Source organism: Acanthochromis polyacanthus, chromosome 7 (assembly GCF_021347895.1).
Source record: "Acanthochromis polyacanthus isolate Apoly-LR-REF ecotype Palm Island chromosome 7, KAUST_Apoly_ChrSc, whole genome shotgun sequence".
Classification (NCBI taxonomy): Eukaryota; Metazoa; Chordata; class Actinopteri; family Pomacentridae; genus Acanthochromis; species Acanthochromis polyacanthus.
In genome coordinates, this window is record NC_067119.1 from 38,273,184 (window position 1) to 38,285,473 (window position 12,290).

Consider the following 12,290-nt stretch of genomic DNA (forward strand, 5'->3'; position numbering starts at 1 on the left):
TGAATGTCTAAAGTTTGCAGTTGATTTGAAGGTGAAATAAAAGCCTGACATTTTAATTGCCATTTTTCATCATTTATTCAGAATCTGCATTATTGAACCTCTATAAAAACAGAACTCCCCCCTACAGTTTCCATCATGGATAAAAAGTCACAATGCAGCAGGATAATGAGCCAAAGCACTTGAAGACTGTGAAGGCCAAATATTCATGGTAATGACAAGAACCTCTTTGGAAAATCTGATTACTGTGTATACTGTCATAATACATCTGAATAAGTAGGTTTGTATAAAAAGCATAGTATATAAATTAGTTCAATTCCACTAGCTCTTTGACATCTGTCCTCTCTGACCACCAAGCTGATGATAAATGTCATCAAAAGAGGGTGTAGAACACAGCTCAGAAGTCATGATTAGGTTAAACATGGAAAGTAGAGAGATACTGTTAAGGCCTCAAAACCCTGCATGGATCAAGAATTACACATGCCTGAAATTCAGGAGTTCACTTAATTAAACCAGAAGTTTCCAGACGCAAAAAAGGTCCACACAGAAAGACGCACAGGAACTGACGGCATCTTCAGAAAACACAAAACCGAATACAGGGGGTCCTCGACTTACATCAGAGTTCTGTTCCTACGGACTGACGCAAGTTGATTTTCGCCGTAAGTTGGAACTTTGGCGAAAATGTAAACAAAGCCGCTACGTGCATCACGATGAATATGAACGATTTTCATGTACGTATGAGTCATTTTATAAGAAGATAACAGAATATTCTGCACTGTTTTTACAACTTCAACATTTTATTTGATCTAATTTCACTTCCATGAACATGACTTTCCTTTTCTTTGAAGCACTGCCATCAGAACAGTCTGAATTATGCTCAGGGGCTAGCCTAGCCGCACTAGACAACCCATGGCAACGAATTTAATTCTCTGCCAGGGTGGGTCTAGTTACCCTCCATAAGGCTCGAGGCTGGATTCTCCTAAAACTGGCCAGACCAATCACCATGAAGCGTAGAGTCAGAAGGCGGGCGTAACGAAGTGACGACAGAGGCGTGACGATTCTGACAGAAACAACCAGCGCACAATAAACAGTTATCTTTCGACTCGGCTTTGGCCACAGCCCTTTAAGATTTGAAGCTAAAATTCAACTTGAAAGATAAACAAAGGACGGCACTTAAGTGTTTCATTGAGAAGAAAGATGTATTTGGACTTATGCCAATGGGATATGGCAAAACCTTAATATAGCAGTTGGCTCCGCGGCTCCGCTGGTTGGGAAGCTAATGGGACTTAGCCACAATCCGCCGGTGCTCTCGGAACTACGTCAGCCTATTCGTTGCGTTGACTGGTTGTATACCTACCCAATTGCTGCAGAGTGATTTGATAGACAACCTTTTAGCCCGCCTCCCTCCCTGTCGAGCTTCCCTAGACCCTTGTGCCGTCAGAAACATGGGTCTAGCATGGCTAGGCTACTCAGGGGCCATAATGAAGGGCAAAAAGTTAGCAAATGTAGCACAATCCAAGGTGGCATACAACCAGCGAATGTAAACAGAGCTGTCTTTTAACGTCACGTGACAACGTATTCGCCTCCTCCGCTCGCCAACTCGTTCTACGTAACCAGTTACGACACAACAACGAAATGCTGTAGATTGAGGAGGTCGATATCGGGGACCCCCTGTAATGCAATGGAAAGAGTAACAGTCAACAATGTAATCATATAATGATCTAGTGGATGTGCCGTGTTGCCCATGTGTTTTGAAAGGTAATGGATCAGATTATTTAACGTTCACATCAATATTCATAGAAGTGTGTTCCTCTCTGTCCAGTTTTTGGACTGTATTACTGACCTGGATAAAATAAAGCCGTTTAATCATTCAAAAATGCTGTGAAACAGAATGGTGTTCTGTCAGCACACAGCAGAGAAGATGCATGAAGACCAGATGTGTCAGGACTGAGAGGAACACATTCACAGGAAGAGGCAGACTGTATTAAATGTAAACTCATTGCAGAGGAAGGAAATCTCAGTGTTTACTATCTTCAAGGTGGAAAAAAAACAATTCATTGTGACGAAGAAAGGTCTCTTCAGTTGAAATCACTGCTCTCCTTGAAAGTCAGACCACGTTAACATATTTGGTCAAACCGAATCTACAACCTGTAACATCTGCTTTGCAATGCAGATGAATATTATGCTGTAGAGACATAATATAAAATAAATATAATAATGTAATAAATGTATTATTTTCATATAGTTTCATTGTCACATCTTTCCTGGTACTTATAGAAATTGTGCTCAAAGGTCATGGTGCCATAATAATATTCATAATTCTAAATAACAATAATAAGTAAAGTATTCTGCTCAGCACCTTTGGCTACATGTTGCATTTTGCTCTTCACATCTCTGACAGTGAGGTATAACCAGCAGGATGCCTTAACACCTCACCTCTCAGTCTGCAATAAGGAAGAAAGTGCGATCTACTTGCCGAATAATTAGGACGGTACATAATGTGCTTAGGAAAGGTCTGTCATTTTAAAATCTCAGTCATTAAAGCAAGCTCAGTGTCCTGTATCTGGTTCAGTCACGGCACAGAACAGCATGCAGCGCCTTCAGTGGAGCGGAGGCATCGACCAGCGCTACGGTACACTGTAACTACTGGAACCATATAGGACAGAATAGACAGCATAAAATAAACAAAAACCCTGTACACCGGTAAGTGGAGTTACATGTTCATAAGTTTGCTTGACATATCTCATTCTTGCCAAAAGAAGTGATGGTTAAATTATTACAAACAATCCCATCCTCATGTAGCTCAACAGTTTTTGCTGTTTTTTTTTTAATTCATTAATGACTGCAAGTGAAGAGACCTTTCTCTGTTCAGAATCATTTGCTCTTTTTTAATTAACCTGGCCTGATGCCATTTTTGATCAAATTAATAAGCTGATAAGAACATTTCCTATCACCAGATGTTTTTTTAGTGACCTCACAGTTAAACATGTTATCTGCTGAGAGACTGAGATTTACTGGTTCTGGGTTCTATGTGACATGGAAGACCATGATACATAGATGAAGGTTAGCCAACACCGAGTGTAAATACACACAGAGAGAAACACATCTCCAAAAGAGGGTTAATGCATCCTGGTTAACAGGAAAACCAAAATGTTCTGATTATTGTGTCTTGTCAGTCAAGATTTTGCGCCAGGATAAAATGAAGTGATGGTGACACTTACACACTGGTCCAGCCGACACGTTGAAAACATGTATCATGCACAGGAAAGAAAGAAACACAGCCAGAAAGAGAGAAACAAAGAAAGAAAAGCAAGAACAAAGACAAAAAGCATCAAAATAAACTGGGTGCTACAATGACTACAGGCATATGCACTAAGAACGAAAAATGGAAAAATCAACTAAGGTCAGTAAAACACAACTAAAAGGAGAACTCAGGACACACAAACTACTGGGCATGGTGCAGGGCTGATCACATATTTGACAACATAACACAAGTATATGTTTGGCCATTTAAATACCTGATAATACAACACAGAGACACAACTGCAGACAGATCAAAGAAGACATGACACAGTAGTGTTCACTGTTGTGCCTCAAACACATTAATACAAGTTAACGTGGAGGAAAGGACAGAAGGTATTCTGACACCAGTACACCACCATTCATCATCTCCTCCCTCCCTCCCTGCCTTGCTCCTCCCAATGTGGATATAAAACACAGATTTGCTCGTCCTTCATCATTAATGGAGACACTGATAGGATATTGTGTGGCTCTTTAAACCAAACCCCAAAGAGGACAGAGAGAGGTGGGGTCATTCAAACAAGCCAGCGCAAAATGAGTTGCTTGTATGTTGATGGAAAATGTCTTATATGACCAGGGTCTAGTAAATCCTTCTTTCTAACTTTTTTGTTTATTTATTTAGCAAAAGCAGTGTTATTTGTCACATATATAGAAATATATGACTGTAATAAATCTGATGAATGCAACTATATACAGGACTCACTGACATTTTTTAAAATTTATTTAGTTGTCACGGCCCCTCCTTCTCCTGCTCTGCTCTCCAGCTGATTAAGGGCAGCTGTGCAAGAGCGCAGCTGGCGCAAATCAGTAATCAGCGGTGCATAAAGCCTGGCTCCCCCAACAGCTCAACGCTGGGTCATTGCCTGCGGTTCCCCATCGAATGCACACCTCTGGTCAAGCTCTGCGTCTCTTTCCTGGACCTTGGACTTCCTCGCCTGCTCTGTCTTCTCCCCGCTTCATCCTGGAACCCCCCGTCTGCTCATCTTCCCCCTCTGCCCTGCAATCCCCCTCTGCTCTGGTTCTGCCTGCCCCGCCGTCTCTGCCACAGCTCTGCCACCGGCTCTCCTCAGCCCCATCCCCGCCTCGTCTCCCGCTTCCCCCCGGATAACGTGAGTCACGTCTCCCTGCTTTAGTTAAGCCCCCACCACGGCCGTCTGGTCCGTCGCTTTTAGTTTAGTTCCCCGTTCTGTTTATCCCTGTCCCTCCCATATGGAGTGTTTATGTTGAGTTGTGTTAATAAACCCTTTGTAATTCACCCGCCCGTGTGTCCAAAGACACCTTGAAAAGATTAAAACCAACAAACAATGTTATCTGAATGAAAAGACTTGTGAGTTTGGAAACTTCAGTGAGTGTTTCTTGAAAATCTTCTACTTTAATAACAGTCCCTCACTCTGGCCTGGAGCTGCTATATTAAAATAAGGGTGTTCAAAGTTTGGCTGTTTAACACCTCTGCCATTAGCCCATTGGTTTTAACAGGGGGAAAAAAATGGCAGTAATTTCCTAAAACAGCTAATCTGTGCACTTTTCACGTCTGTTTTTCAAACGGAATGAATTTGAGAACAATTTTTTGAAACCCACACTTGGTTCTTATTTTTTGCCAGATTAACGCATCCATGTGAGTCTCTGCATGCATATTGGTCATACCACACCGCTCTCCACCATCAGTAAACTCTCAACCTGTAGGAAACACTGAGATGTGGTAACACCATCAGCATTGGGTATCTACTTCATTGCAAGGAGTACAGCAGTAGCATTGCTGCGAATACTATAGTGTTTTTGGTGTGAGAGCATTGATATTTTAAACTGAAACAATAGAGTCAGAAACAATAATGAAAGTTATCAGTGCTTGTACTATGCACAAAGAAACTGGGTGTACCTAAATGATGGTGAATCTAAATTGATGGACCAGTGCCACTAGTTTAAAAGAATAGTCTAGATCTCAGATCACACTAATTTCTTACTGTATAATGGAGAATAATCAGAAATACTAGGAATTTCAATGGTATATCAGCCACCATACCATTAGTGTGCAGTCCACTGTATTAATACAATCTGTCCCCCTGCCGTTTTCATTCACGTGTATTATGTCTCCTTACCTTCCTTGACAGGAATCGCTGGCTTCTTCTGCCTCAGACCCAGGAGGATGAAAAACAGGACGAGAGGGATGAAGATCTCAAAGGCCAGCACCCACTGAGTGGAAAAATGAAGAAAATAGGCAGAATTATTTACACTGTTTTTACAATAAAAGAGGAGAGGAGGACCACTAACCAGCTCTTTATTGGTCATATTTTTCTAAGTCACAATAGAAAGAACAAAGAAATTAAAATAATAATTTAAAAAAAACACATTCACACCACATTATTCCTCAGAGATTAAAAACAAAAAAAAATATTCAGAACTGAAAACTACAGGACACAGGATAATTCCATCACCTCAGACAGAAACTAATTTGTCTGATCCCATTTTGTAATATGTAATCTCTATCTTGAGATGAGCAGCCACCTGTGAACATCGGTTCAACATTTACAGATTCTGATCCCCTCATTTTGTTTTTCCTTGTAAGCCAGATGCTCATCTTGGCTTGACCGAGAAGCCCCTGACTGCAGCCCGCAGATCGGGGCGTGCCTCAACGTGGGCGGAGTTAAACGTTGAGCTCCGCCCACCTTGAGCTAAACGTGGGCGGAGTTAAACGTTTAGCTCCGCCCACATTGAGCTTGACTCATTTATTGTCACCATCTGGTGGCGGAGACTTAATAGCACATTCACAAACGTCAATACAGCTTCTAAATGCTGGCCTAGAAACCGAGCATCTTATGTGATTTACTGTCATGATTAATTTTATATCAGCATTACTATTTATATCAGGATCAGGTCTAGAGCCAAAAAGTAGTTCTTTGGGAAAACATTTTTCTTGTAGTATCAAATCCCACAAATACAACATATACAACCCCTGGCAAAAATTATGGAATCACCAGTCTGGGAGGACTTTCGTTCAGTTGTTTAATTTTTTTTAGAAAAAAAGCAGATAACAAACATGACAAAAAACTAAAGTCATTTTAATTTGCAACTTTCTGGCTGTAAGAAACACTAAAAGATATCAAGAGGAAAAATTGTGGTAGTCAGTAACAATCACTTTTTTAGACCAAGAGTGATTGGAAGTTGCTGCAGCACACCAGTTTGCTGATTTCCAACCAAACCAGCTTGTTGCTCATGCAGACTGTGGATTTGGTTGTTGCTGCTGGGCCAAATAAACTTGGTTTTGATGCTGCTGCTGCTGCTGCAATTTTTCTCGTCCCACGTCAGTTTGATGATCATTTGCAGAACCAATCTGGGATATCTCCAACAATTCGTGGTGATTGACCCTCTTTGAAAAGTCCGATAATCCTCCCCTTTGTTTCAGCTGACATCTCTCATGTAGGAGTCATGATTCATGTCAATCCACTTGGTGCAACATCTCTCCAAGGTGTGATCACTCCTTTTAATCTGCAGACTAATGAGCAGATGTAATCTGATATGGGAGCTAGTTTTGGGAATGAGAATTTATGGGGTGATTCCATCATTTTTTCCTCAGAATTGATTCCATAATTTTATCCCTGTGCTTGGTCTAAAAAAGTAATTGTTACTGACTACTACAACTTTTCCTCTTGATATCTTTTAGTGTTTCTTACAGCCAGAAAGTTGCAAAATAAAATGACTTTAGTTTTTTGTCATGTTTGTGATCTGCTTTTTTACTACAAATTAAAACAACTGAACGAGCGTCCTCCCAGACTGGTGATTCCATCATTTTTGCCAGGAGTTGTAATACTATAGCCGACAACTTTTTACTTGGGTTCAACTTTCACCTAACTCAAACCCTGTCTAACTAGGGCTAGCTGGACTGAAACAGTGAAGTGAAATTTGTGATATACAGCATACATAGACACATTTGGATTTTTTTTGTACACTGAATTATATCAGCTACATTAAAGGAGATCAGAGACAGCAGCAATGTCTCTGCCATTGATACCTGACCATGCATGGTTATTCCTGGCTGATAACACAGATTTCCTAAACTTTGCACTAATGACTTTCTTAAAGTGTCACTAATCCACTCAAGGATATAAGACTGAACTGACAGTCTGTTACATGTCTTTCCTCAAATCAAAGAGGGCTCTTAGCTTGGCCTTCATTCTACATAACTGAAACAAAAACATAATCTCTGTATAGAGACTTTCTGTATATGATTATGCCAGACATAATATATCAGAGTCTGTACAACTCACGAACCATGTACATTTGTAGGGGTCAGATGTAATGAATTAAGCTTCAGCACCGTTGAACACAACTTTATTCTTTTCTGTCAAAAGCACAAAACACCTTCATGTTTCTCCTGTCAATGATTTCTTGACAGAATGTCTCATAGTCTTCCTGCAGACTAAAAAGAAACAGGAACGGTTCTCTGACATCAGCGGTCTCTTCTTCCTGGCCATCACAGACACACAGGAGTTCCCTGCCCTCACGCGTTGCTCCTTGGCCATGGTAACAACTTGGGGAAGGGAAATTTTTCCCTTGAAAGTTCTGGTCCCACACCACCGGGCTGCTGCCATTGCATCCCTGACCAAAGGATTCTCCTAAACAAAAATAAAGAAAACAGTTATTTAAGTAAAGGCTCGGAGATTGCAGAAAACACTGAAATGAGACTACCCATCTCAGGCAATATACCCCGTTTCCTGTTCCCAGTCCTGTTCTCAGCCTCATCTAGAAAGGAAACAGATTGTGGTGTCTACAGGCACAATGAAAATGCAAGATTTAAGTGGTTGATTTTAAGTACACAGAGAAATAATGACTGCTCTGTGACATGGAACCTCAACAACCTTGATGGATATGTGTGAGACAATGCTGGCTGGAACAGTACCTGATGCTTCAGGGGCAGATTCTGAAAGCCTAAACATTTTCAGGGGGACTTCAGCCACATCCTGAAATAAGTGGCGGGGATCAGTCTTTGAGCAATAGTTTTACTATATACCAATTTATCACATGACCCCTCACCTGTAATTTTTCTGCTCTCGTTGCCTTTTTCTTTGCTGCAATCTCTCTTCTTCAGATCATGGTGACTTAATGACAACAAACATTCACAATGAAAACATTCATGCAGGTCAGATGACAGTGAATACAGTAAAACGTGATTTAAAAGAATCTGGTTTAAAGGTGTGATACTGAGGGTGCTTACAGCATGGGGAAGTTCTGCAGGAGAACAAGACACCACCATCTTCTAATCTGCAGCATGTTTTCCTGTGAAGAAGGAAATGCAGAAGATTAAAATATGTTTCCAAAAATAATACCTTCATCGCTACAGTCAAGCATAACGTGTCACAATTTGCACAAAACCTCACTGAAATCACAACCGGCCCCCATTACAATGTACAGAGATACTGGTTAATATAATATCATGCACATTCTGTCAGGATACAGTTTTTCAATACAAAGAGTGTGTTTTAAATGCAGATAAAACATTTTATAGATGTCATCCATATAACATACTGAGTAGTTCTTACCATCAAAACAAATACGCCACAGTTGGTGGAGCATCTTTGCAGTGTTTTAATAAAAGAATGGCAAGGAAATAGCAAATGTTAGCAAATGCAATGTAGTAATGTCTCACCTGAACATCATTCACACCAAGCTGCCTCCAAGGGCCAGGAGATGTGAGCAATGTGCCTGGTCAAAGAGTAAATAAAAGTACAATAAACCATTTTAAAGCAACACTTGGAACAAAGTTGGAAGAGGCTGGAACTTCAAATCAAACGTTTTTGTAATGGGCTTGAACAAACAAAACATATGGTTCTGTTTCCATCTGCATAGAATAATGTAAAAATAAATAAGAATAAGGTAACAATTACTTCTATCCCTCGCAAACACTCACTTTTGTTGTTTGTTTTTGTTTGTTTGGAACATCTTAATGCATTCAAATAAAAACAGAAGCATTTATTAAACAAACAAAGGACAAGTGGTTTAAAACAGAACTACCACTGTCCAGGAAGGATCTTGGAAGGTGTCCTAAAAACCTGACTAGATGGACTCTACTCTCATCTCTCCAGCCGCTGCCACAGAGGGGATCTAGAAAGAACATCTCCCTAGCCTGTGGCCTCAGTATCTGTTAAATGTGTTCAAATACAACCAAACACATAAAGTTATGGAATGTTACAGAAATACTAACAAAGCTGCATTTAATATACCAAAAAATTTAAATCAGCAATGAGCAACTTTGTTGTGTAAGGTCATAATAGAGGACAATATAAATGTATTTACAGAGTATCCAGTGTCCAGGTACAAATAGGAAGCAGAACCCACTGGAGACTGGCTGCATTGTCCTGTAAAAAGATATCAATAACTGAATATGAAATGCTCAAACTCCACTACAAAAGCAAAACTTTTTAACAAATTACCGGCAGGTGATCCATGGGGTTTGTGGATGATGGTGGAAACCATGTGGCAATGACGTGGCTGTTTGCAGCAAACACGTGCTCTATTCTCTGTAACAGAGATAGATAATTGAACTATACTATCCAATCCATTTGAATTAATAGTTTTGTAAACCTTTCATTTTAGCTGAAACTCTTCTATCACACATCACACCTGACACTTTTCTCCAGCCGTTCCAGCCTGCCTGTACACGCTTCTTCACCTCTTTTCCACACTCTCCATTGCTCTGGACTGTTGACCCTAAGTACTTAAAATCCTCCACCTTCTTGATCTCTTCTCCCTGTAACCTCACTCTTCCACTTGGGTCCCTCTCATTCACACACAGATACTCTGTCTTGCTGCGGCTAACCTTCATTCCTCTCCTTTCCAGGGCAAACCTCCACGCCTCTAGCTTCTCCTCCAATTCCAGTAGATTATTCTGAATATTTTGAATCAGTCTAATTCTAAAAGGAATGGCATCGTTTAAATGTTTTGTTAAACGTCACTTTTCTAATGGGCTTGCTACTTAGCACGTGACAAAATAAATAAGTCTGACGTAAGTCTGAAACTAATGCAAGGAGATAATGCAACTGGAGATAAAATAATATCACTTCCTTCCTTGTCTGTCACAAAATAGCAAAACAGCAACGTTTAAACAAAAGATAAACATGCTTACCTCCATTTTGGAAACTTCTTCTTCTTCTCTAATACATTCTTCTTCTTCTTCAACGGTTCAACTGCGCTATGCGGGCGGAGTTAAACGTTTAACTCCGCCCACGTTTAGTTCAAGGTGGGCGGAGCTCAACGTTTAACTCCGCCCACGTTGAGGCACGCCCCGATCTGCGGGCTGCAGTCAGGGGTACTTGGCTTGACCAGTGTTGTAAGGTTTGCTCAGCTTGGCACAACACACGGTGACTTCCAGCTCTGGCATCTCTTTGTGCATCATGTCTTGTTTGTAGCCCGAGCTTGTGTACACGGCATCAAAACCATTTTCAACCCACTTGCAAATTTGCTAAAGTACTCCAGATCTTTTTCCAGTAGTTTATCTGGAATGAATAGGACACCTGACACAGCACAAAAAAAATGGTGAGACGGTCACAAACTGATACACCTGTTCTCCTACTGCCAGCAGAACCTACTCCACAGTGTAGCATGTAACCTGACAGGCGGGGGAGGTAAGCCCTCCCAACGAAAAGCTGCCAAAATTCAGTGAATTCCAACTGCTAACTAGGTTTTAGACAGCAAAAGTACAGATTAATTTAACTTAACTTTTCTTACTTTATAATGAAATGGAGTAAAAAAAAAATCGACAGACAATAATCCACAACTCCAGCAATCACTCAGCAGCTCCACCCACTCCCACCACCTTCACACATTCACTCACACAAACTCCCAGCATGCAGTGCAGAGGAGAGGAAAGAGGAGCAGATGAAGGGAGACAAGGGGACAGGGCCATCTGACTTTTCCAGACAGTCCTAAGTCAGAAATGCACATGTCAAAGGTTGAAGTTAAAGTTTCCAGTCAGATTCTGTATTGTGATCATTATGCAGTGATGAACAACGTGGTGAAGAGGCCGCATGAGGGCACTGAAAGTTCAGGAACTGCATCTCAGAGTGTGTGCTGAATATGACAGCATAATTCTCTTTTTGTTACATCTTCCAAACAGACCCATGAGAACCATGTCTTTGTGTATCAGTCTTGGATGCCCAAACACACGCATACACAGCTGGTGTGTGTGTGTGTTTCTATCAATGACAAATGGGCCTTTTAGGCAGGATACAAAAGACTACTGACACACACAAATGCCAAACAAAACCTCTTCTCTCACATTATCAAGCACATTTAAATGATAGGATTTGTACACATAACTACACTTACTGTATTACTTAGGAATAAAAGTGACACTGTTTACATGTATACACACACAAATATTCTGCATCTATGTTCAAGTCCAGCATGACTGACAGTTTGTTATAGATGTCAGATAAATGTGGACCGTACAGACTCTACCAACTGAACACACACATACACACAGAACAAAAAAAAAACATCTCTTTGGTGGCCTGTTGCTAAAATTCCTTTTCATGTCCTGGCAAGCAAAAGCAAACATCTGATTTGACTAACAAAACAGCAGAACACTGTTAGACTTTGTGATCCTGCAGTTTCACTGCGTATCCAAATTTACATGTTGGAGGTCAAATTTCTGCAGCATTAACTTAGTATCACTGCTGCCAAGGACCTCATCTGACACTTCAGCTCTATTTTTTTTCTTTATAAAACTGCAATAATTAATTCTTTATATCAACAGTGGATCCTCTGACTATATGTAATACGAAAGGTGCCAAACTTTTATTAAAGCATCAACAGAGAATATCACCAGCTGTTCAGTGTCTTTCAACTCACTGTTTTAGCTTATCGGACCCACAAATTCTGCAATTGTAACCTTTTTTTGAGCAGTAGAAGAAAGATGTTTTCAAATTAAAATCAGATTCAGAAAATTTTATTTAACTTTATAAAACAGAAATGAACTGTTAGCAGTTAGTTTGAGGCCA

At 40.4% G+C, this 12,290-nt stretch overlaps 1 protein-coding gene across 1 annotated transcript in view; it reads right to left on the bottom strand.

Annotated features, from left to right (window-relative positions):
- The window catches only part of abca2 (ATP-binding cassette, sub-family A (ABC1), member 2), a 130,583-nt gene that overhangs the window by 85,347 nt on the left and 32,946 nt on the right, over window positions 1-12,290 (bottom strand). Inside the window, exon 2 of the mRNA XM_051950629.1 lies at window positions 5,394-5,487. Within this exon, the coding sequence (XP_051806589.1) occupies window positions 5,394-5,487 (94 nt within the window). The remainder of the gene's footprint in view (window positions 1-5,393; window positions 5,488-12,290) is intronic.